This window comes from Asparagus officinalis, chromosome 1 (assembly GCF_001876935.1).
Source record: "Asparagus officinalis chromosome 1, Aspof.V1, whole genome shotgun sequence".
NCBI lineage: Eukaryota > Viridiplantae > Streptophyta > Magnoliopsida > Asparagales > Asparagaceae > Asparagus > Asparagus officinalis.
In genome coordinates, this window is record NC_033794.1 from 10,147,544 (window position 1) to 10,173,732 (window position 26,189).

At 36.4% G+C, this 26,189-nt stretch overlaps 2 protein-coding genes across 4 annotated transcripts; one reads left to right on the forward strand and one right to left on the reverse strand.

Annotated features, from left to right (window-relative positions):
- LOC109849195 (protein bicaudal C homolog 1-B-like) lies at positions 4,260 to 14,407 on the reverse strand. 3 transcript variants are annotated; one of them, XR_002249030.1, is made up of 4 exons: positions 13,037 to 13,988; positions 5,073 to 5,483; positions 4,678 to 4,721; positions 4,260 to 4,527 (listed from the first exon to the last, which is right to left on the reverse strand). XR_002249030.1 is itself a non-coding variant. In XM_020419011.1 (3 exons), exon 2 carries the CDS (start codon positions 13,800 to 13,802, stop codon positions 13,056 to 13,058), a length of 747 nt encoding a protein of 248 aa, XP_020274600.1. In that variant the 5' UTR covers positions 13,803 to 13,833; positions 14,291 to 14,407; the 3' UTR covers positions 4,901 to 5,483; positions 13,037 to 13,055. The 3 variants fall into 3 exon arrangements, 2 of the variants coding, with proteins under 2 accessions (XP_020274600.1, XP_020274609.1); XM_020419011.1 differs by lacking the exons at positions 4,260 to 4,527; positions 4,678 to 4,721 and adding an exon at positions 14,291 to 14,407 and having other exon boundaries at positions 4,901 to 5,483; positions 13,037 to 13,833; XM_020419020.1 differs by lacking the exons at positions 4,260 to 4,527; positions 4,678 to 4,721 and adding an exon at positions 13,995 to 14,407 and having other exon boundaries at positions 4,901 to 5,483; positions 13,037 to 13,833.
- LOC109849222 lies at positions 17,325 to 25,518 on the forward strand. The gene is made up of 6 exons (XM_020419042.1): positions 17,325 to 17,875; positions 21,695 to 21,795; positions 23,589 to 23,686; positions 24,189 to 24,391; positions 24,487 to 24,539; positions 25,085 to 25,518. The coding sequence occupies exons 1-6, from the start codon at positions 17,350 to 17,352 to the stop codon at positions 25,136 to 25,138; spliced, it is 1,035 nt and encodes a 344-aa protein (XP_020274631.1). The 5' UTR covers positions 17,325 to 17,349; the 3' UTR covers positions 25,139 to 25,518.

The following is a 26,189-nucleotide window of genomic DNA, read 5'->3' on the forward strand; positions in this document are numbered from 1 at the left end:
TATGATTGCTATTGAGTGAAAAGGTCTGTTGCTTGTTTCATGTAGTAACTTGTTGTAATAATATCTTTTAAGGCTTCATTACTATGGAATATGAGAAAGTGGTCTAACTCTTTTTCGATTGTTAATGGGAGCTCGCTTTTTCTAGTTTAGCTTCTTTTGGCTCCCAAATTTACTGAACCGAGCATGACGCGATAATATTATGCGTTATTTTTTTGAAGTTCTATCAAATTCAAGAAGAAAGCATCTCACTTGTCGAATAGTTAATCATGTAGCTTAGTTTGACTACGGAGATGACTTCTCATTTTCAATCAAAACCAGTTATCACCTAGAGAAACTTTATGCTTGTAAATCACCCGAAATGAAAACTCAGAATAAATATATTTAACGAGGATGCACTAATCATAACTATGTTTTGAACGAATTATTATCCTTTTTTTCAAGAGGAAGAATTACAATAGTTATACACATATGTACAATTTGATAAAGGGTGCCCTGCTAGCATGTGGCCATTGGCGCGTTCAGCACTGTCAAGCGTGGCATCTTTGTTAGCTTTGCAATGGGGAACGACGGCCCTGGCTACTCCACTCTGTCAAACGAGGCGCCATGGATTCTAACCGTTGGTGAGAGCACCACAGACCGATCCATTCGGACGATATTCGAGCTCGGCAACGAGGCAAGCTTTGACGGGCAGTCAGCTTATCAGCCATCGAACTTCTCTCGTTCGCCGCTTCCCCTGGTGTACCCAAGCTTACTAAATCAATCCGCCAGAATGTTAACTCCTGGACCGATGATGTCCGGCTTAAAAAATGTTGGGATCGGCCCGGTTTCGTGGCAAGATGGTTAAGCAGCGGAGGAGGCGGTTCTCAAGGCAGCGGAGAATAGGGAACCTGTAGATGCGTGATGAAGACGCTGTTGGATAATTTGATGATCTAGGCATGAATAGATGAACTAGAAATATAAATTAATTACCGTTCACCGACACAAATTGGAATCTCTTCTCCTCTTCCTCCCGTAGCCAATGATGGTAATTATTCTCTTTTCTGGCAATTATATGGTTGAGAGGAGGGCTCCACCCTTTAACATAGATATTTGTGATATAACCCCCTTAACCCTGCATGCGTTTAATCACAACCGTGGAATTACTCCCGGGTTGATCCTATCCTTTTAGATAATTCAAAGGGAATAATTTAAAATTGATAGACGTTGAAAGCACACTGAATAAAAGAAAGGAAATTCCCAAGTCAACCCTGTTGCAAACCCTAAAGACACTGGACTCCGCTTTCCAACAATCCACTCAATGATGCAGATTCCACACTTCTGAGGATACAGGGAACAAAATAGACAATCAAGTTAGCATACCACCGATCAAAACCCCCTTCTCCCATCCAACACACTCCTATCCGATGCAAAGCATCCTTCCTGATGACCAAAATGCTGAACTGCAGCATTGATGTCTGATCTCGATAGGTAGTAGGCCGTTGCCCCCTTTCCAGATAGACTCAAACCTAGGAAAAACTCCCCGCCAAGGTTGAGAAATCTTAGAATACATTTAAACAGGTCGAAGATCAAATCCCTCTCCTAGATGCCAATTTGAACAAATCCCTTTACTTATTGCAAAGCTTCTTGAAGGACTTATGCACTAAGAAAGAACCACCAATGTCCAAGAAGTCTCTTAAGCCCTGCCATACACTCTAGTTTGAAATTTTTCGGCAAACCCATATGCCCCCGTTGAAACTACAGAGGACCCTGCGTTGTCCTTACAATTTCCATGCTGGTCATCGGTAACACTCCACATTGATAAGGCACTTCTAGACTTAGGCACCAGCGGTCAACCTTCCTTGCCTTATCGGTCTATCAACAGTTAGGTGTAGGCATGAAAGCTGTCTAACCAGCACCATGTGGTTAGGCAATTTCCTGATCTGACTTGAATTCAATGGCAACTTTTAAATCAATCGATCAGAAGAACTTAGAGTAGGTTGGGGCACATTGAGGAGGTTGTGAGACCTTGAATCCAAAATGATCGCCCCAACAGCATCGCGCTGAAGCAATCCTCGTTTAGTGAGCTTGCCCTGATGGAGTATAATAAAGTAGTCATTTTACTCGTGTTTTTTACTTCTTCAAATTATATGTTGTGGAGCTGTTCTTCCCCGAAAAATACGCGCATCCCTCTGTAATTATTCATGGCCACATCATCTTACAAGTCCTGTAGTCTTAAGACACGACTATCAACGGCTTTAGAAAACTTTGGGATAATGGCTCTTATCAAATTTAAGTTGACAAAGAGGTTTTCTCCTTATACTGTATATATATATATATCTAATCTAAATAAATAGATATTATGTGATAGGCTTAGATAGTTATTAATTATTTATGCTCTGTACTATATAGATATTATTTTATTAATCCTCCAGAATTCATTGATCAAGTGTGAAATGCAGTCCCCTCCTGGCATCTAAAGATATACTGTTGATCTTCGGATATGTCAAATATACTAATACTCTTTTGGATATTGAAAGATCAGTATTTTAATAGAATGATCATCATGTTGAAAGGTTAAAGTCGTCCGTACAAGCCTCTTGAGCCTTGCTTGCGGATAAATGATTATCTGAAAGATAATAACAAGGAATTCGATGTATTTCCAAACATTTTGTGGCATGTTAATTGTATGGATTCTCAAAAATGACCAACTCTTATCTCTAATTTTTGACAATTCAAATGTCGCTATACAACAGACTTAATTGCAATTTCTACAAACAAAATTCTACACTCTTTTACTACTCTTTATTAACTGCTGAAGGAGGAGTGTTTACGTAATTGCGTCCCTCTCTCTACTTACTACTCTTTATTAACTGCTGAAAGAGGAGTGTTTCGTAATTGCGTCCCTCTCTCTATTTTACCCTCTTTTAAAATTATACATATATACATGGCGTATACGTGTGCACGTACACATGTATATATACAAGCATGAACATGAACATACATACATCTCTCTCATCAATGATGGTCAAATCTTGAACGTCATACCAGCAGCACATAAATGGAAAACTTAGAGCAGAAGTAATTAAAAGAGAAACATGAAGAAGAGAAGGATAAAGAGTAATAAGAAGCAAGAGAACACGTAGGATCTTGCACAAAAGGAAAACATCCAAGCAGACGAAGCCAAATCCAAACATGAAAGATTTTGTCCCCGTTGAAGCTTTTGTTGTCTATAGGAGGCAAGGAATCTAGTCAGCATATATTAAGCAAAGTACAGAGCAATTGGGATCCTCTCCTCATCTTAATATTTCCTAATGAAAAAGAACAATTTTTCAAAACAACCTCATTTTATTTTATTTTTTATTTTTAAAATCGACCTATTTTTTTATTTACCAAAACCGATCCGTTTTTTACCGCGTCAGCCTAATCACCCTCCTAAACAGTCGGGGTTGTAAACCCCGACTATTTAGGACATAAAATTTTAGGAATTAAGGCTTCTAATTGTGATTTAACACCCTCCTAAATAGTCGGGGTTAGTAACCCCGACTGTTTAGGAGGGTGATTAGGCTGACGTGGCAAAAAACGGGTCGGTTTTGGTAAAAAAAAATGGGTCGATTTTAAAAATAAAAAAAATAAAATGGGGCTGTTTTGAAAATTTGTTCAATGAAGAATTGTGAAGAGATAGGAGGGGGGCCCACAAGGATGGGTGGGAAAATGAAAGGTCATGATGAAAATGAAAGAGTAGGATCTCCTTATTAAGAGATATTAGGAGCTTTTCATTAGGAGAGGATCCGGATCCAAACGGAAAATTTTATAGATAGAGAAAAATTATCATATCCTTATATTCACTAACATAAACCCTCATCAACAGTGTTTCCCAAGCCAATCACCAGACTTGTGAAGGTTTTTTTCAACGTTAAGACTCTTCAATCTTTCATATGTGGACTTGGTCCCTCAAATTATTAAAATTGGTGCTAGACCCCATTCTTAAGTTATTCTGAATTTACCCCCATATCATTGAACTGGCTATTACTTACGGTAATTTTTTAAGTTATTATTAGATTAGTCCTTCCAATCAAGAGCGGAGCTAGCAGTTGAAGGATTGATTCAAAACAGAGTAATGATAACTAGCAATTTCAATGATTTGAGCAACTAATTTCAATATAACTTATGCAATGCGGGACCTGATAGCTATTTCAATGAAAAGACTAATTTCAAACATGAAAATTTTAAGAGGGAAAGGACCCCGTATCTGAATCATTAAAACAGCACTTATTACTGTGTTCCTATCAACATTTTTATATATTATTCATTTAAATAGCAATCATGCATACAACGTATATATAAATGCTTAGCATTACAGAATTTATAAGTCGCAATCAAAAGGGGGGCAATAATAATTGTGTTTTGCCGGTGTCAGCCTCTCATTCTGTATCGTCCCCTCCAACGTCATCAATGGACACCCACCATGTTTGCATATTTAAAGCTGTTGCTTAAATGAAAATTTAGTAGCAAGAGCTAAAATGCTTGCACTTGGAACTACTGGGACCTCTGATAGCAACATAAGATGCAAATTAATAATTATGTACTTCTAAATTAAGTCTAATCAAAGGAATAAACACAATAATATGGTTGAAGGTAACTTGAAGCTATGCAAATTAACATATAAGCTACTCAATAAAAGAGTTATAAGACATTAACCTGGCATAAGAATCCAAGCCCAAGATACTAATTTCCAATTTCGCCTGCAAACAAAAAACACGTATCAGCGTGTAACAAAGAAGCAAATTATGGTAGCATTTGGTCACCCAATACAACCGATGCTTGATAGAATAATGCTTCGTATGACAAGATCTCTTAGAACTATATAAATCAAGTTATGAAACTAATTGTTAACTAGAAACGTACAGATTTTATTTTACAATTAGAAAAATACCGACTTTCCGATTACGAACACAAGAGAAATGTAAACGTTTTCTAGTTTGCTGACGAGAGGTAAACTATTATAATATACCTCTAAGTACAGTTAACATTGAACATCAAAACACTGAAACAACAGAAAGCGTGCTGGGGATGATCAGGTCAAAGTTCTTTACATGATTCTAACATCACGAAGACCTCGACTTTTATCTTATGTGTTATTGCACAATCCAAACTCCTCTCTGGCTTTCTTCAGCTTGAAGCCGTGATGCAAAGATTTAAGGCTTGCATTGCAGAAGAGAAAATCTTGATGCATCAGCAGAAGGTATCCTGAACCCACAGAATAGTTGATTTTGGAATCTTTTATCTGATGTTTCTCGCTTTGGTGGATCAAAGATTTAAGAAACATTCGAGTATTTGACTTTCCACACTACAGCTGATATGTCATGACACACGCAATTTTCCGCGTCAAACCATAGAAAAACTGTATCTTCCACATGCATTCTCTCTCTTTCCATAGGAGTGCCAACATTTCCATAATTATCAACTGATGAGTTATTCCAGCAAATTGTATCACACTGGTCCACCTGTAATAAGGGTATATACTCAACATTAGCGTCCTCATTATACAACCTATAGCAAATAAACTCTAGCTAGTAAAATAAGTAAACAACTGATAAAGAAATGAAAGATACTAAAGAGAAATATAACAAAAAATTCAGAAAAGTCTACAAGTAAAATACATCACCAACTACAGTTTCGTTCTTCAACAAAAGATCAGGTTTGAATCAGACATTCAAGAAATTAGTAGCCACGCTGTTCTGTCAGTGAAGGCGGAGGATCTGTATGTATTATTATTCACCAAATAACATCCTTTGTCTTGGCATCGACAAATGCGCTTAGCCAATTGACGTTCACCAAATAACATCCTTTGTTTTGGCATCAACAAATGCACTTAGCCGATTGTCATGGATAGATATCCATATAGTTTATGAAGAGGTAAAGTGCTGTTTACTCAGCCATCAGATTAGTAAGAGCCAAAAAGATTAGGTCAATGAAACCTGCTCTAAGGATTGAAACCCACCCAACCCTGACAATTCTAGCACAATTTAAGATCCAAATGGACAACAGTGGAAAGGATTAGGCTAATTGAGGCGAACCTTAATCCAGGGGCATTTTTAGGCTCATTCTGCTTAATTATTTAAGAAACAGTCAATAATGGCATTTAATAAAACTTTTTTCCCCCTTTCCATGTTTACTGAAATTGTTGTTGCTTTTAAAGGATTCCTTTTATAAGCAGTTGCTGCTTTCTGTGGTTTTAGGCTAACCCATAATCAGGTCATATCACTTGGCCACTTAATGGTGGATGAACATATGCTAATTCCTTATAAATCCTAGTTACCTAAACACATGAGAATGACATGAGTTGCAGAAATGTCATTGCCAGTTATCTAGCATGGTTGCAAAGCCCAAAGGGGTGAAGGAAGAGACTAGAAAGGCAAAATGTCAAGGATATGCTTCTCGTCAAGAACACATCTTCATAGAAAAAGAACAATGAATTCACATGTCATTGTTGACAAGCCAAAACAAGTAACACCCTGATCTTTCAAACAATCACGTTCTCTTTGTAGAGCCTCAAATTTGTTTCAATTAGCATACAGCCACTGAGATCTCTTCGAAATTTGATGCTCCTACTAGACTAATTGCCCACATCAATACTGAGTTATAGTACTTCAATGCTTCGAATTCCGTGGAAGATCACATAACATGACTATAGATCTTTTAATCATCAAAAGTGCGAAAGTATCTGATACAGATACTAATGTGCAAAGGTGTAAGTACACAATCTTGTGGTTTTCCTGTACAGTTTACTAGTGTGCAAAAGAAAAAAAATAATAAGACTGCTGAAAATAAAATTCATCCAACCAATATCTGCGTCTAGTATCATCCAAAACAATGTTTATAGGATGTTCTAGTTTATGGCCGATCTGTGGCTCTTATTTGATCTGTGACCTCATAATTTCATTAATGCCAATCATTCTCAAGCCTCCCTATTAATAGCATGAAAACCATTTGGCAGTTTAGTTTCATTCCAATGAATACAGAATTAATCCCCTCCATTCACATGCTGATGTCACATTGGAAACAGAAGCATAGTAATCTTTTGAGAATGGTCATTTGGATAAAACAAAATAAAAAATCAAATATTGAAAGTGAACTCTTCATTTAGGGCCTGTTCGTTTATTTCCTAAAAACCAAGAAATGGAAATGGAAAAGGTGGAAATCTCAAAATAATCCATTTCTTTCATTTCCATCCCTAAAACTCACCCACAACATCCAATAAAATATTATTTTCATCCAACAACTTATCCACATCATCTAATAAAATATTATTTTCATCTAACCACTCATCCACCACATCTAATAAAATATTATTTTCATCTAACAACTCATCCATCACATCTAATAAAATATTATTTTCATCTAATTCATCCATCACATCTAATAAAATATTATTTTCATCCAAACATCACTCAACTCATCTCTTTTCATCATTTCAAATCACTCACATCATCAAATAAAATATTATAACAATTCACCTCATCTCATTAATATTTCATTTCTTTGTTTTCATCCTAAAAAGTTGTGAAAACACTTTTCTTAATCTTTCTTCACATCACCCAATAATACAATGACAACTCATCACATCTCATTTCATTTCTTATTTTTAAGAATGAACCAAACAAAAGAAAACAACAAAACTACAGGAAATAGGTTTCTTATAATTCATTTCCTTATTTTTTTCGCCAACTGAACAACATCAAAACTAGTTTTCTTAAAAAATCACTCACATCATCCAATAATAATGTGACAACTCATCTCATATCATCTCAATTTCTTTGATTTCCTTTTTTTTTAGCCAACCAAACAATTAAAAAACCCATTTTTCTTAGAAATAGTTTTCTATTTCTTTGATTTCCCATTTTTTTAAGGCAAACGAACAGGCCCTTAAAGGAAAAATGATAAATATAATGGACTTTATACCCACTTCACTTGCCGGCAACTCACATACCTAATACTAGTTGCATTTCTGACGGGAACAGAAAAACACCAGAAAACTTTGTCAACAAATTTTGAATGAACAGTAACCACGAACAGAACTACCTTGTGAACAGTATCCGTGAACAGTATATCTTTTTTTTATAAAATAAAAGACAAACAAAGTAAAATAAATTGAGGTTAGATCGGATTCGCTCATAGACATCAAACCGTTAGTTAAGCCAGATTCACACGCAGATGCTTAACCTTTTCGGCTTCACACCTAGAAATAATAGCTTCCGTCTTAGAAAAATCACATAAGATTTTCTTCAAGTCAAACTTTCATTAATTGTTCATAATCTATCCACTGCATTACATTATAGAGTTTGGAATTCTTATCTAAAATAAATTCAAATACTCATCCTATCTCTAAAACCAGTTCAATCTTAACCATAAAATAATCCAACGAACTTAATCCTAACACAATTCAAATCAAAGCAACTATATAAAATAACTAATTCTCACCTATCTAATACCAAAACTAAATCTAAAATCACAACCAATCTATCTTCAATCCGAATCAAACCTAAACAGCGATTGCGTCCTGCATTAGTTCTAACCTTATTAGAGAAAACTCGACTCGAGCTTTAAAGAAGGATAAAATGATTAATCCTTGAATTCTTTCGAACTCTAATTGGATGGACTCCAATGTCTTCAATAGTATTTGGAAAATGTGATAACAGTTCAGTCGAGAAGGATCCGGTATTACAAATTACATTATTGAATTGTCTTGAACATGAAGTACCTCGAACCAGATGGTGTTCCGATCATGCATGAGGATTTGAGGCTCGGGCTCGGGCTCAGGCTTAGGTTCACACGCTTAACTATTGTTCAAGCTCTGAATCTGATTTCTTATCTGATTGTGGTTCAAGCTTTGGTTTAGGATGCAATTCTGGTTTTGGTTCTGACTGAAACTTAGCACCTGATCAGGGTTGGGCCACTCTTGTTGGTGTTGCTTTGAATTTTGAAAGGAGAACATAAGATTTTATAGTTCTAGTTGGATAACTAGAATACTTCTTTTCAAGAATAATCTTCATAGTCCCCCATGAACGTATATTGATAACAAAAAGCATTATGAAACCATCAATCTTCAGCTTCTCCTCTCAACCTACACTTAGCATATGTATACATTTCCCAATCCGATATATCGTAAATAGTAAATAAATCTTCTAGGTCTTGTACCCATAGTTCGAAATTATTTTTTCCTCATATCCATCAAATCCATAAAAATAAGACACATTGCCCAATTTCAAAGGATGAAATTCAAATTGTTGTGATAAAGAAAGTGGATATTTGCCCATGATTATCGTGGACCGCTGAACTTGCTCTGATAACAATTGACGGGGAATGAAAAATCGTCGGAAAACTTCGTCAAGAAACTTTGGCTGAACAATAAACATGAACAGAACCCCAAAGTGAACATCATCCGTGAACAATATCTTTTTTTAAATAAAATAAAATACGAACAATGTAAGATAAATTGAGGTTAGATGGGATTCACTCACAGACATCTAATCGTTAGTTAAGCCATATTCATATGCAGATGCTTAACCCTTTCGGCTTCACACCGAGAAACAATGACTTCCGCCTTAGAAAAATCACACAAGATTTTCTTCAACTCAAACTATCATATATTCTTCATAATCCCTCTACTACACTACAGAAATCTCCTCCCTCGTTTATAGAGTTTGGAATTCTTATTTAAAACAAATTCAAAAATCTATCCTATCTCTTAAACCAATTCAATTTTAACCATAAAATAATCCAACAAGCTCAAATCCAATGTTAAAAAAAACCGTTATATAACCCTTATAATCCGTTTTGTAACTTAACGGTGCCCACTTGTTATGTAACACACTCATTTAACAACGAAACTGTTTAACCAAAAAAACACGTTATATTACGTTAAATGTGCGTTACGCTATATAGTCAATTAACATGAAATTTTTAAATTAAATTACATCTTTGATTAGAACACGTGGATGCATCTCCATCGTCCAAATCATTTAAACCCTATCTCTTTTAGTCTCAATCACCATACTCTCTGCCTGCGAGTATGCGATCTATTCGCCTCCTCTAACCCAAACCCTAATTTGTTACCTCCTCTGAAAATCCTCTAACCATCGTCGGCTTTTGGGGCTCACCACAAATTTTTTATTTTCAGTTATGCATTAGGCATCATAATTTATATCATTTAAATAAACAGTGATTCTGAAATTATCTTCCAAATTTTAATCTTTTGTATTTCTAATTTACCGAAAATCATATCAAACTTGTTGTTCCATTACTTTACCCTTCCACATAATTTTTTAAGATCTGTCCCAGAATTAGAGTACAAAGATTAATTAATGGGTTAATTGTGTTAGTGAGATAATTACTTTCAGTTACTACTTGATTTTTATTAGGTTTTAGATTTCAGTTTTTGGCTAACACTAGATTTTGTGAAATTAAGTTTGTACACAATTTCTATATATACAAATTTTCATATTGTTGTTACATAACCATGTTTAGTTTGGTTGATATGGTGAGCTTGATTAGAAATTAGAATATTTTTGTAAAGTTAAGAACATGAGAGTTGGAAGTGTTTGGTTTATTTCAAACTTATTTTTATTGCCTTAAACTTGGCAATGTTAACGTATTTGATCATTTGATGATGTTTTTGGAATGGTTGTTTTAGTCATATATGACTAACTTTTGTTAAGAAATTATCACACTATATTTTTATATTTAATAATTGTGATGTTATGTTTGAAAAGTTTGGTGCTTCTAGGTATTAAAATTATTATGAATAATCAATATTCATAAAATATCTAAATACTTAATAAACAATATAACATACGTTATATGTTACATTTTTTTTTACGTTTTCTCCCCTTAACCTTTAACAGGAGGTCAAGCGTTATATAACTCATTTTTGTTACTTTCAACATTACTCAAGTCCTGATATAATTCAAATTAAAACAACTAAACAAAATAACTAATTATCACCTATCTAAAACCAAAACCAAATCTAAAATCATAACAAATCTATCTTCAATCTAAATCAAATCTGAACAGCGATTGTGTCCTGCATCAACTTCACATGCATAGTTTCTCACAAATATTTTTCTCTCCTCCCTCTGAAATAAAGAGATACCACCTCTTTACATGAATAAAACAAGATCTAATCTTAACAAATAGATAACACTAAATAACACATCCTAACAAGCAAATACAATAGTAAATAAACAACAAACTCAATCCTAACTATAGAATTCAACTAAAAAGAAAAATAAATCAAATCCTAACTAGAAGCTAATCCTCAATCTGTCCTGCATCAAAACTTTTGGAGTTGAATAAACTCGGCCTCGAGCTTAAAATGATGGACTTCGAATTGCTGCATTGTTGATGCCGACGCTCCAATAGTGGATCTTTCCGGCTCAATGTGGGGGAACAGACTGCTAATGATGGTTATTGGATGAAATAAAATAGAAATGGGAAAAATACAAATGTTGGGCTTCACACTCAGCACTTCACATGCCGATAACTCACATGCCTAATACTAGTTACAATTCACATGCAGGGTTTCTCATAGATATATTTCTCTCATATTAAAATGAAGAAATACAACCCCTATTATAAGAATAAAACAAAATCTAATCCTAACTAATAGATAACAACAAATATCACATTCCAACAAAGTAACATATTCAATCGTAAGTAAACAACAAACTCAATTAGTACACTAAAGATCTCAACTAAATGAAAAATCAAATCATGACTAGAAGCTAATTTTCAATTGTCCTGCATCACATTGCATCACCAGTATGTTACTTGACAATTCATGGATTAAAGTCACCTGGACAAATACATTTTCTGTTTGTCAATGCATGCAGACATTTTGAGGATACACTATTTCTTGGTACATTAAGTACATTATAATTTATATCAAGTCATCATATAGAAACGAGCTTCCCACGTTCCTCACCGTTATGTATTTATCTCTAGAAGGGTTTGTTGGTAACTTGGATGTCAAACAAAAAATTTCAGCAATGATAATTACAAATGACAGTTTACATTCTAACAACATAACTATATTACAGACTAAAAGTTTTACATCATAAAATAGGACTATTTTGGAATCCAAAAAATTAATTTTACATGCCTAATCTTGTCTGACAGATCATGGAAGACATGTTTAAGGATAAACTGTCAATTTTTTCAGTCTACGCTTGAGTAAAAATGTGTCTTTAGCAGAAGCCTGTTAAGAATCTTAAACATTACAAAAGCAAACAAGGACCGCCCCAATTTCCTTAAAACCTTTACCTTGATCTTTGTTAAATGCTCATGACTCCAAAATCAAAGCCATTACCTTAATCTTTGTTAAACGCTCATGACTCCAAAATCAGAGACCATTTAAGCTAAAAAAGGAAGGGAAAAAAAAAACAAGGAAACAGTCATAACTTATAAGCTATGCCTAGGCATGGGGGCATTTACTTCTGATTGATATCTAAGTCAGAATAGCTTTATCATGTCAAACAAACCGCTTTATTATGGTATTCAAGATGTCAAGTAGGTAATACACCTGCATTTCAAGAGACTTTGATCGTATCAATTACATTCAAAGCAAATTACACTTCTAACACAGTCTTAAGTTACATAGAGATCGAGTGTTCATCATCACTGAATCTGCTTTCATAAAATGCTGCAGAACAATAATTATTATTGTTGGAAGAGGAAAGAACATTTTCTTGAAGTTAGTTGTGGGCCCATAATAAGTAAGACTCCAATCAATATAATCAATATCCGCTAGATAATGACAGGAAAGCTGGCATTTTAATCAAATATTTACTATAATTATATGGCTTTTATAGGACAACAATTTCCACAGGATGACGAAATTCCATAAAAACAACACTAAGACATGATTCGGATATCACTTAAAATAGAAAGAATATTGATTATTTACTGAAGAGAGAGCATGAAATTTAATGGGATTCGTAAAGGTTAATAAATGACAGCTCATACGGCTTTTTACATTAAGATTAGACAGGAACCTTACTTGATTGTTCGGTTTCCTATCAGGTAGTACCACTTCCTTTACTAAGAAACTGAATTGCAGAATACAGCCTTCTCCGTGTTCCCATAGAAGCTATACCCATCTCTTTGAGGTCTTCATAAGTAAGCAGGGGCAATGCTTCTTCATCCACTTCGTGCATCTCAAACAAATCGGCATATTCACCAAATCCCAGCTCCACCAACCATTCATTAACACTATGAACAACATTTCTTACTGAACAGGGATTCTTGCCACTCAAACAGTGATCATAATCCGAAGGCAAAATATTCTCTTGCTTCCAAGAATTCTTTGGCCGCAAGTAGTTTGAGTTCTCTTCACAAGCATCTCGATCCCTATCCCAAGTATCATGATCCAAAATACCATAATCCGGATTACCATAGACATAGGCCTTTTCGGTTCTTTTAGTGATTTCGGGACTAATCCTGGAAGAATTATTGGTGCCACTGCGCTGCTTCTTGAGTCTCCTCTTTCGATTTACCATCCCGAACCCCGTCCTAGGGTTTCTCATATCAGTCTCTTCCAATCCCAAATCATAATCTTTTGAATTAGGATTCCAGTTCTCCCAATTCTGAGTATCAACTAGATTGTTGCAGCCCCTGGGCTTGTTTGGCTCCACTTCCCATCTCTGTGCATCCAATTTCGGTTTCGAGAAACTCTTTCGAGAAAATGATACAAAAATATCACCTATATCCCCTAATCTCACATTCGGCCGCCTCTGCCTTTTCGGGTTCATGCCGAAATCCATCATCTTGCTAGCCCTTTAGCTTACAGTTCAGAGTCTACAACCATAGTTCAAAGGAAGAGCATCATTCAGGATAAATTTTCATGAATATACATCAGAATGAGATTCAAGTTCGAACTACACTTGTAATAAAATTTTTTTTTAACAAAAGAACAAATACTTTTGAACTTGCATTAAATAGAAAAACTCCAACTTTACCTTATCCTGATGATAACAGATTTCCCTAAAGATTCTACGCATGCTTTTATTCAAAGAAACCAGCAACCATACCCTATTTATGAGAAAATTGTCATAGCAACTGATGCCTCAAAATATCACACAAGGGAATAAAAAACAACGTCCAGATCAAATTCACAGGACCACATATGGTGAAATGAAAGGTAACCCACTTCACAAAAATTAAAAAACATTCTAAATATATTCATAATCATAAGAAAACAAAATTCACAAGCCAATGAGTATCTATCAATGAAAATGAATAAAAGGGAGCTCGCCTAATAGCATTTCACTCTGGGGACCTGAGATGGGGAGAAAAGGTAGAGGATAACAGTTATCAAATTGGGACCTGAAGGTCTTCTCGTCTCTTCAGTCTTTTTCTAGATTCGAAATTAAGGGATTCTGTATCGGGCTACCATTTTGTTGTAGAACTGGACTCGGAGAGAGCCCAAGATCATTGTGTTTTGATACTGGGCTTACTTCATCGTAATTGAGTAGAAATTAAGCAGGCCCATTTTCGGGGGGAAAAGTTTGTTATTTTTCCACTTAATTTATGTGTTTTTTATGTAAGTTGGACAAAATCCTTAATTGAATGGGAAAAAATTTCTGAAACTATTTGTTTTCTAATTTCTTTGAATTCTCAAATCCTCTTTGATTTGTTCCGTTGTTCACTTAGATTTATTCAATTTTCTATATTTTTTTAAAAATCTTTGTTCAAAACAAATTTTAGCTGAAGAAACTGTTGGACTTTTGGTTCATGAAAAAGGCAATTTCGCCTTTGGGTCCGTTTAGATAATGGAAGTATTAGAAGTAAGAAGTAAGTTATAGAAGTAACTTTCAAAGCTATGAAGTAGGAAGTAGTGGAAATAACATTTTTTTTGTTTGTTTCATATATTTTTAGAAGTAATGAAAGTAGAACTTCTTCCTCTTCATTTACTTTTTTTGTTTGGATAACATTTGGAAATATTATTAGGAAGTAATTTTATCAATGAAAAGTTGTTAGAAGTAACTAATAAAGGAAATATTAATAAAAAAAATTATTTATGTCATAATTAATATGCATTTCAACTACTTCCGAGCTACTTCTGAGTATTGAGGATTGGAAATATTTTGAAAGTAAGGATGACACGTAGGCGCGCCACATAAGCATTTAGGGAAGTATTGGAAGTAAGTTTTTCATAGAACCAAACACACTTTTTTGCTTGGAAGTAGCAGAAGTAGCCTTTACTTCTTTTACTTCAGCTACTTCACAATTACTTCCGTGCAAACAAACAAGCCCTTTGTGAATAGTCCCACGTTGGAAAGTGAGAAGAAGTTCAAGAAGTTTATAATGGTTCACATCTCAATGGGCTTTGAGTTAGTGTTTTGGGCCTAGTATTGTTTGGGCTGTTGCTCCACACGCCGCCTTGCCACGACGCGCCCCGCCGCACTCGCACGAGTTTTTTGCCTCTCAAGTTTTATTTTTTGCACATTTTACACAAGCTTGTAACGGTCGCGGGAGTTATGGAAACATATAACGGACGCGGGATATACATGTAACGTGTGCGGACTATCAGCATCAGTTATCAGTTCGAGAGGCTATATAAGAGCTGAAGCTCATTCAGAGAAGACACATCAACAAGAAGAATCCTCTAATCCCCTCTCATCCTCTAAAAATTTGTCTGATATTATAATTGTTACATTTTCGGGCAACCGTCTTCATCTGAGCAGAAGCTCTGCTACTCGCGCCCGAGTACATAGGTCGGCCTTCCGAGGGCTTTTACCGCTAGGGGGAGAGGATCGACTTCGCTAGGGTGAAAGGCGTGTCCTCTATCTTCTAGGACAGTGAATCACGACTGCACCCGTTCAGACCTGGTGTTCTAACTCTTTTATTTTCAGTTTTATAATAATTTTTTTAACTTTTAATAGCAGAAACTGTAAGATATCATCGTTTCTAGATTTAAAAGTAATGCATATGTCATGCATTTTTTTTTGCAAGTGCAAGTATTTATTCAGACGTTTAAAAAGCAAACTTGTTTAATAATATCAATTGTTTCTAATCATCATGGAGGGATCCCCCGCCCCCCCGGGTCGTATTTATAGAATGAGGATTTTTTTCTCTAAAAACATGACTAGTGTTTTCTAGTGCACGTCACCCACGCATGACATGATAATCAGGGGCGGAGCTGAATGGGTGCCCCTGGGTTCCCAGGACACCAGTAAAAACTGAATATCTACCAGAGAGCACATATAAAAATAACAAAAGTATAGATGGTTTAGCGGAAAAGGGTCTCAAGGAACCCGACATGCGCGCGGGTTTGAATCTCGCAAGGAAACCAGCATGCGCGCGGGTTTGAGTTTTTTCAGCTTAATGATAGTTTGGTAGCTTATGTTGAGAGAGATGTATTTTCCACCATTACCGATGCATATATAGGACACCATAAGATTAAAATCCAAGCTCCGCTACTAGATGTATTTTCCACCATTACCGATGCATCTATAGGACACCATAGGATTAAAATCCTGGCTCCGCCATTGATGATAATGGAGAAGTTGCTAAAATGGAGGGTGCTCAACGTATTTTTTCCCCGAATTTTTTCATAAGTTCTTCAAATTTACTTTTGTCTCGGGAGTGTTGCCATCTTATCTCAAATTCTACACACAAGCGTGGGTCCCACGTGGACAGAATACCAGCCAATATGATATCTTCTCGTACGAGTAAGATTATAGATGATTGGTAGAAGGGATATTTCTTCAGTTTTATCTGAAACATTGGGTAGATGGCACTTAAATAATTAAGTTGTTTTATGATTGATACGATGATATATGAGTATTTTTTGTTATGCAAACGTGGAAAAAAAAATTTAAATATTCCGATATTAAACTCGCATGCTAAATTGATTCTAAACGTCATATAAGAATATTCAGGTCAAATCTAATTGGGGGGTGGGGGGGTAAAGTGATTGTTTTATACCTTTATTCTGTTTCCCAGTCTATTTCTTAGTGGGTTTAAACATTGTACACGCTTAAAAATGTAAACCTACTAGAGTTCTTCTCCAGCTGTTAGAAAAGAACTCTAACCTAAAGTCGAGCTTCACAAAAAGTTTGAAACATTAGAGAGAAATAGTTTGATGATTGCAGCTATAAGGTTAGGAGTTAACCCCACCACGGTTAGGTTTTTAATTGAAATACTAATAGACGGGCCGTTTTACAAGATCATATGCGATTTGAGGGACTAATATGCAATTGCCAAGGTTTGAGGGGCATACGTATTGAAGATGTAAGGGACTAATATCTAAAATCCCTACAAATTAACAATTTCCTCAAACCGCGCATATTAGCCAGGCCCCGCGTTAAAATGCGCCCTTGCCAGGCTCGATCATCCGATGATGATTCAAATATGATTCGTTCCTTTCGCAGCACAGAAGGCATCAAATCTAGTATCTCTCCCCCTCTCTTTCTCATATCCGACATGGATTTTTGGCAGAGAGCTCGAGTGTTCGCGGAGGAAGCAGCCAAGAAATCACAGGAAATCACCAAAGAAGCGGCCAAGAAATCGCAAGAGCTCACCAAAGGCGCGGCCAAGCTCTCGCAGGAGTTCGTCTCCGAGACGGCCAAGAAATCCAAGGAGCTGGCCGTCGAGGCGTCGAAGAAGGCCGACAAGATCAAGATCGAGGCCCTGAAGCGCGCGGATCAGATCAAGACGCTCGCCGGCGAGATCGAGATCCCGATCCCGATCTCGCCGATTAAGCACTTGTCTTCGCAGGAACCGGCGACGGAGGAGGCGACGGAGGATGAGTTGGAGAGGTTTGGGGTTACCGATGAGCTGAGGGAGTTCGTCAAGGGGATCACTATTAGCACATTTCGAGATTTCCCTATGGAAGGTGATTTCTTTTTTCCTTTTTCGCCTTTTTGGTTCATAATTTGCTAACAAATTGTTGAATCTTGCGAAAAATGAGCATTTAAGAGTTTTCAGTGGATTTTGTTACGTGGTTATTAGATTCTTGAATTCGAGCTTATAATTAGATTAATGCTTGGGTGTTATTACAGAGTGGTGAATTTTGCGAAAAATAATCTATTATAGAATGTGTTAGGAAAATGAGCATTTAAGCATTTTTTTTTCAATTAGCTTGTGTTAGTAGACTTGAAGGGCAAGAGGCAGCGTGGTTAATCTAGTAGATTTGAAGATAATCAATTATGTTTGTTAGATGATATCAATGAGCCACCCTATTGATCAGATATTACAGCCACCCCATATGTATGTATACTCGTCTCCTAGTGTGAGCTACTGATTGATGGGTTGTTTGGTATGTGTGTATATATAAAATCCTGTAAATCTGATCATCAATATCAAGTTCTCTTCAATACTAACTTAACATGGTATCAGAGCTCTAGTTCAATCCATTAGGTTCAATCTCTAAATCAATTCTAATCCTACATCCTCAAATCAAATTTTACCACAGAAACATTCCTAGCCACCGGTCTTACCTACTACTGTCGCGGACTTTGAGTGTTGTCCACTCTGGTGTGATCCTTGTTTATTGTCTTCAAACCCGCCGCTCTTTCCGTCTGAACCTTGACCGCTCCCGCGCTCTCTCTCCATCGCCATCGCCATCGCCCGTTGCGGCCCTCGTCTCGACGAGATCCACCTTCGACACTCAAAGCTCTTCCCTCGCCCTAGCCGCCGGCCACATCGACCGCGCCGTCGGCCCCGCCGCCGCCATCCACTCTTCTCAACACCCTCGAGATCTGTGTGAGAGAGAAAGATCTGTGAAGAGAAAGAGTGAGAGAGAAATCACATGAGACTGCCCAACTGCCCTCTTTTATCCAAGGCCAAAAAAAGGCCCATCTTCAGGCCCATATGAAAAATCTCATTCAATTCATCTCCTTGATTCAAGAGACCTAAACTAATTACTTCAGTCTCTTTCTCATCAGCCTCTAAAGTTGCCTTCTCAATCAACTCATTGATCTCCTCTGTGTGTGAAAACTTCCTATACTGAAAACCGTATATTAGAACTATCATCATCATTTAACTCACAATGGACAAGGAAGGACTCTACACCTTTCCACCCCTTGATGTGCAACTTACAAATATTAAAAATTACACCGCATGGTCTCTTACTATGTAGTATAATATTCGAGCTTTCACACTATGGGGTTATATTGACGGATTTCTTCGTTGTCCATCCAAAACTATTATTGTACCTTCATTATCTACATCTTCTGTATCAAAAGTCGCTTCTAGTGATTCTACTACTAATGATTCTCAGATCACTTATTCTCAGTAGATATCTACTGATCAACAGATCATGACATATATTATGCGTTCTGTAGCTATTCCTATTCGGCTCTCCCTTGGTCGAGCATCTTTATTTCGTGAGCAGTGGCTAGCTCTCAGTCGCATATTTGTTCAAACTGGTGTTGCTCGTGAGTATCAACTTCATCAAGCTCTTCAGGATGCACGTCAGGGTGATCGGTCTATTCAAGATTTCTATTCCTTATTACAGGCTATTTGGAGGAATTGCAGATGATGGAGGAACATGTTCCCTGAGACGCTTCCAGACTTTGCTATAGCATTTTAAAAACAACTTGATCGTCAACAATTATATCACTTTATCATGCGCCTTCGCTCTGAGTTCGAAAGCTTACGTGGATACATTCTTCATCACAGTCCTCTCCCCAGTCTCCGTGAAGCAGTGGCTGAGTTCATATCTGAAGAGACGCGCCTTCAGATGTTCTTCCCTCTAGTTATTACATCTCAGTCATTACCCTCATCACATACTGTTCTAGCTACTCCTCAGCAGTTCTCTTCCTATCGGGGTCCTTCTAACAGTACATCTTGTTCCTCTGCCTTCCGGTGTTAAACCGGTAAGCTGTAAATGGATTTATAAGGTCAAGACCCGATCTGACGGTTCTATTGAGCGGTACAAAGCTCGTCTTGTAGCTCGGGGATTCTCACAAGAGTATGGTATTGACTATGAAGAGATATTTGCTCCTGTTGTAAAATAACATCCATTCACACTCTCATTGTTGTTACAGCTGCAAAACATTAGCGCTCCTCCAGGACATGCATGTCGCCTTCGTCGCGCTATATATGGTCTTAAACAGGCTCATCGGGCTTGGTTTGAGCGTTTTCGGCAATCTCTTCTTTCTATTAGTTTCATTGAAAGCCTAGCTAACTACTCTCTATTTTATCAGTCCTCAGCCTCCGGTACAGTCATTCTATTATTTTATGTTAATGACATGATAATCACTGGGAGTGATTCCTCTGCCATTACTTTCTTAAAGCAACATCTTTAGAGTCAATTTGAGATGAAGGATCTTGGATTACTTCGTTACTTTTTGGATAGTGAGGTTGCTTCATCCTCTCGTGGCTATCTTCTCTCTTAGCATAAGTATATTGTAGACATTCTTGAACGTGCTACTCAGTGATCCTTCCATTGCTACCACTCTTCTATCCACACCGATGAAAATGAACTTGAAGCTAAGACATGATGATGGCGATTCTTTATCTTAGCCTCCTCGATATTGGGAACTTATCGGAGCATTGGTTTATCTTTCAGCAACACGTCCAGATATCGTAGTTTGTCAGTAGTCGAACTTCCATTCATTATGCAGCTCTAATTCGGGTTCTTCGATATCTCCGTGGCACTATAACCCAATCATTATTTTCCCCCTCAGACTTTTCTTTGTCTCTTCGTGCACATTCTGATGCTGGATGGGTTGATGCTGGATGGGTTGATGATGCAGACACTCGATGTTCCACTACTGATTTTTGTATTTTTCTGGAATCATCTCTCATCTCTTGGCGTAGTAAGCATCAATTGTTGTCTCTCATTCTAGTACAAAGTCCGAGTACATGGCGTTGACAGACACCACAGTTGAGCTGAAATAGCTCCACACTCTTCTGCGAGATCTTGATGTCTTTGTTATTTCCCCTATCACTTTATACTGTGATATTTAGAGTGTCATCTCCATTTCCACAAATCCGGTATTTTATGAGCGTACCAAACACATTGAGGTGGATTGTCACGTGGTTCGACAGGAGCATGTTGCTGGAAACATTACACTCTCATATGGTCTTTAGTTTATTTCATTTGCTTGTTTCTTCTTGGAATATTTATGTTCATTCTATTGCTAATATGTGAGTAGAGTTAGGATTGAGTGTGCATTACTAGCCTACGCTTCAATGTGCATTGTGATTGCTGGTTCAATTTCTGCATACCCTAAACATAAATAAGCCAGATTTCTATGGATTTGTTTAAAATGTTGGTGAATTCCTGTAATTCTAGATGTGGGAATATCAAGCTTCGTGGTTTGACATTTCACTTGGACCCCAACCCCGCATTGAGAATTGGACTCCAAATTGTGCTGACAGTTCTCAGTGAATAATTTATTTAAGTTAAAAATTCGGCATGCTGGAGCTTCTAGAGAACTACTACTTAATAAGCGAGCTTTTTTCATTTTCTTTTAAGAATGTAAGGTAATATGTATTTACATATGTTGGTGTCTTCAATTCCTGTTGCAGTTTGGCAGTGATATGAATGTTCCTGGTTTTCTTTGCCTAGAGTACTATTAGTAAACACCATATGATCCTATTCTTTTTCTAGAATAAGTTTTTGTTATTGGTTTGTAGGTTATATATAACTTCTCTTTCAATCTTCATTTTGCTACGTTGTTTTCCTTTTTGGTTTCTGCTATAGATGAACCAGAGATATCTGAGGTCCCAACCGTGTCAAATGTGCGGCAAGATCTTAACGTATGGCAAGCAAAGCATGCTACTATTGTTCTCTCGACTGTGAAGGTATTTGCCGCTTTTATGTTTCGTTTAACTAGTACTTTTATCTTTGTCGTGTGTTTATGTTCTCCTTGTCTCCCTTAATCTCCATGTGTTTGTGTGTATTTAATAATTATTGGATCTCAGCTAACACCTTTTTAATTTCTAAAGTTCCTCCATTACACGAAAGTTCCGAAGTTAGTAAGGGTTGAGGACAATAATTTTATGCTCTAAGGTTGACTGTCTTTTTTATAGGCTGAAACCAGACTCATGGAGTGATATCTTTTTTCCTTTCTAAAATGCTTTTTAAGTGCATGTCCAATAGGATTTGAACCTGAGTTGTTCAGATACTATGAAGGCCCTTCCAGTGCACCAAAACTCCAGAGTAATAGGAAGGATTAGGGTTATAATTCTATACTCTAATGACCTTCATGTCATTTGTCCTTAGAATATCTGTTCTGTGGATATCTTTTTTAACTAATCAGAGTGGAATTCCTTGTAACTCATAATGCGGATATGAAAGAGAATGGTTGTACTATAATAAGGTTACCTAGCATGTAAAACACCTAGCAGAAAGTATATCAACAGTGGCTTAATGGTTAATCATGTAGCAAGAGAGAGGAAGGTGAGCATAAGGATGGATAATTCTATATGTGTGGTGTAAGGATGGATAATACTATATGCGTGGTTAACATTACAGTTCTCTTGTTACCACAATGATATTCCTGTGTGATTATAATTCAATTGATCTATCAGTTTATCTTGTTTTACAGGTTGTGCTGGAACTCAAACCAGTATTGTCAAATCCATAATTTTTAACATCAAGTCTGAAGATCAAGCTGTTGTTTCTACTTTGGGTTCCTTGGTTTCCTTTAAGAATTATTGGCTAACCCATAAGACAATGGGAACATAAAGGATAGAAGCATGGGAATGACAAATAGAAAAGAATTATTAGTCACTTTTTGCTCGAAGTTTCCTCACATCATGTCATGCAACCATCTGGTTGTCATGATAATATCAATTTTTGCTGTCTAAAATGTGTTTTTAATAAGTCAAGTATGTTGCTTTTTTCTGAAGTTTAATTTATCTTTCATATGCTCTTTTTTAAGTGTTTGTGTGCGCGCGCGTGCACACTCGCCGTGCGCATATGGGATGGCCTTTTAAGTTGTCACGTGTAAAGTTTACATTATTTTCTTATCTTGCTTTTGCAACATATCATGAGTATTCCATTTTGGTGATTTGTGATGAGTCCTTCAGACATAGTGCTTGAACTTGAGTCTGTTTTATATATGGGAAGAAACCAAAAAGACAAATAGCAAGGGAGGTTGCTGAGGAATAATCCTAAATTTTCTAGAGAGCCTAATGCTTTTGGGTGGTCTAGAGAACTTGAGGATGAGGTTCAGGGTGTGCACTCATCAACGCATTTAGAAAAACTTCATAATTCCCTTCCACCCAAAATATATTTCAGCACAGGCAATTCTAGTTTCATTCATTGACGGATTGTCCACCTTCTTGTTATATGAGAACATAAGTTGAAAAGTTTACTAATCACTATAACCTAATATTCTGAGTTGATTATGTAAGATCTTATCACTAATTGTCAAACCAATCTACTATTTCAAATCTTATAAATACTGTTAATGTTGGTCAATAGAATATATCAGTCAAAACCTTTGGTGTTCCTACCAGTGCAGTGAGCTGTCTGTGATGGGCCAGATTGTTTCTGCTAGTATTCTTCATATTTCATGTGGTGTTTATCGATGCATTGAAGTTTTATTGCACATCATGCTACCTAAATTTCAAGTAATTTCGTACTGCAGGAGATATCAAGATTCAGATATGAGTTATGTCCGCGATACATGAAAGAGCGAAAGTTCTGGCGGATATACTTCGTACTTGTAAACAGTTATGTGTCTCTGTAAGTTTTGCCCTCTTATTTACGCATGCTATGTTTATGATGCTTGGACTATCTACTCTGTTAGAGTTGTCTCCAGTTCTTGTAGAGGCACTGGTAGTGTACCTTTATTTTTCTTTGCAAATTGCACTTTATGTAAGCAGACAATGCTGCTGATTATTTAAATAATGTTAGGGAATATGACAATAAACTGCTTCTATTTCTTTCTCTGATGATTGAGCTTCTTTACTAGGGACTGCATCTTTATCTTTAAATTAATTTGGACCCTTCTGCCTGATTATGTTAATCATGTCATCATCTAAGCAATTGTTTTTCATATCCTTTTATGATAAACTTATCTGACAGTTTTAAACTAGTTGGATGTTCATGATTTCAATATATGTGTTTGGAGCTCCAGATTATTCTTACATTATTACTTTAACTTGCTTTCTTTTCGAAGAAAAGAATGCCAGATGTTATCACACCAATCTTCAAAACTTGTTAATTAAACTCTCCTTTCACTCAGTTGTGAGAAGCAGTATATGGAGAACCTAAAAGTGGAAAAGATAGATAGAGAGCAAAATGATGGGGCTAAAAAGAGTTCAAATGCAGCTCCAACTCCTGCAGCTGAAACAAAGGTAGAAAAATTGCAATGTAAGACTTCAACTGCAGAGCATGATTTGGATGTGTTTCTTCTGGGGGATCTTGGCAGTGATGATGAGGGTCCAGGTATGTGCGTTTTCAAGACTCTATTTAACACATGCATTGTCAAATGCATTTATGGTTTATATGATAACATTTGTTAATCATATTCTTCATTTCAGATGAAGGGGACGACGGTTTCAATGATGACTTTGATAATATTGAAAGCAACTCCGTAAGCACTGATCTTCTCAACTTTTGGTACTCTATTTTAGGACTGAAGCTAATCAGCTACTGTATGTTGATGTCCACTTTCAATCAATATATACAAATATAGTATCAATTCCACATTATCAATGAGATACCGAGATGTCAAAGACGGTGTAAATACTATATGGATTCTGGAAAAATCTCATATCTGCAAACACAAATACCAGCAATACACATACATGTATAAGCATGTCCAAGCACATGCATGCACACAATTACAACCAGCAATACACATACATGTATAAGCATATCCAACCACATGCATGCACACGATTACAGCCAGACACGTATAGAGACAAACGCATAGGTGGATATGTCGGTTACAGTAGAAGAATAAGATTTACACTGAGATGTAAGTAGCATACATGGAAAATAATTCATGGTATTGTTCTGATCTGAGAGATGCTCTGTCTATGAAGAGTACACTTGGGGTGTTCGATTTTTGTACAATAACGGCAAGATAATGAAAAAACTAACAGTAATCTTACATTGTAATATGTTGCCTGACAGGGTCTAGAAAGTGATGAAGATGCCAGCGGTAATAAGTCCAAGCAGTCAAAATAAGGCAGAAGTTTAATTTTTTCTCAACAATGAATCAAGTTCGGAGAAGAAACCAATTGTGGAAAGCGAGCCTCATGATCAATTGATCTTAGCGGGACGCTAGCAGCTAGCAGCTGGTCAATATGGCAGGTTTTCTGGGTTTTGTTTATCTATGTATAATTCTTTTGATTAATTAGTTAGCATTGAGAATGTTCTGTTAGATGTTTATCATGTAAATGTGGAACGCCAATTTGTTTCATCTGGCTGTATTTGCCCGTTAACAATCTTGCTCTATGCTACGATCATCTTGCTTTTGCTGGAAAACTTCATTGTCGAAGCTGAAGGATGCTTCTGAAGGACTCAGGTGTTATTGTGGGGTCTTAAATTTTTGGCAATTGTGTTCATAATGAAATCTATTTAATATGACATTATTACCATCATGTGATTAGTTCTTGTTTGATGCCAACCGCATATTATATTGGAAAAAGAAATTGTAGTGATTATCATGTGACGATTGGCGGTCGGTGTGTGACATGCACGCTTGGCATTATAACAAATTTCATTAATCTCGAAATTGATCGTGCCACAAATTCAAAAACACAAAAACTGCAAGTCACGTGCACTTGACTAATAAATTTAGAAGTAGAGTACATTAGAAGAGTAGAAACGTTTTCTCCGATTTTGCATAGGAATCATTTATTTGTTCAATCCCTCTTGCTTCCTAATAGTAAGATTGTAAATGTAAAAGAAATTCAGAAGTATTCAACTTTTATCTCTCAAATTTGAAATATTGCTGAAAATAATTTCTTTGCGTAATGTTAATAAACCATGAATCTGTACTTGACGAAAATGCCATGCAACCTTAAACATGTAATATAAGATAATGTAATCATAGCAAAATACTTATTGATGAAATATAGAAAATACATTTGAAAATAATTCAGTTTACTGTTTTGGGCTTATGAATAATTTTCGAAGTGCGTGGGCTAATAACAAATCAGGGGAAAACTTCAGGTTCCTAATAAAGAAACAGCCGGTCTTTCCTTCTCCTCTCTCTCTCTCTCTCTCTCTCTCA

Bases quoted from the DNA above. Each gene is read 5' to 3' on its own strand.
- LOC109849222 (XM_020419042.1), top strand. From the start codon at position 17,350: ATGCGCCCTTGCCAGGCTCGATCATCCGATGATGATTCAAATATGATT. The intron at 24,392-24,486 runs GTATGTGCGTTT...TCTTCATTTCAG, and splicing joins CAGTGATGATGAGGGTCCAG to ATGAAGGGGACGACGGTTTC. The intron at 24,540-25,084 runs GTAAGCACTGAT...GTTGCCTGACAG, and splicing joins ATAATATTGAAAGCAACTCC to GGTCTAGAAAGTGATGAAGA.
- LOC109849195 (XM_020419011.1), bottom strand. From the start codon at position 13,802: ATGATGGATTTCGGCATGAACCCGAAAAGGCAGAGGCGGCCGAATGTG.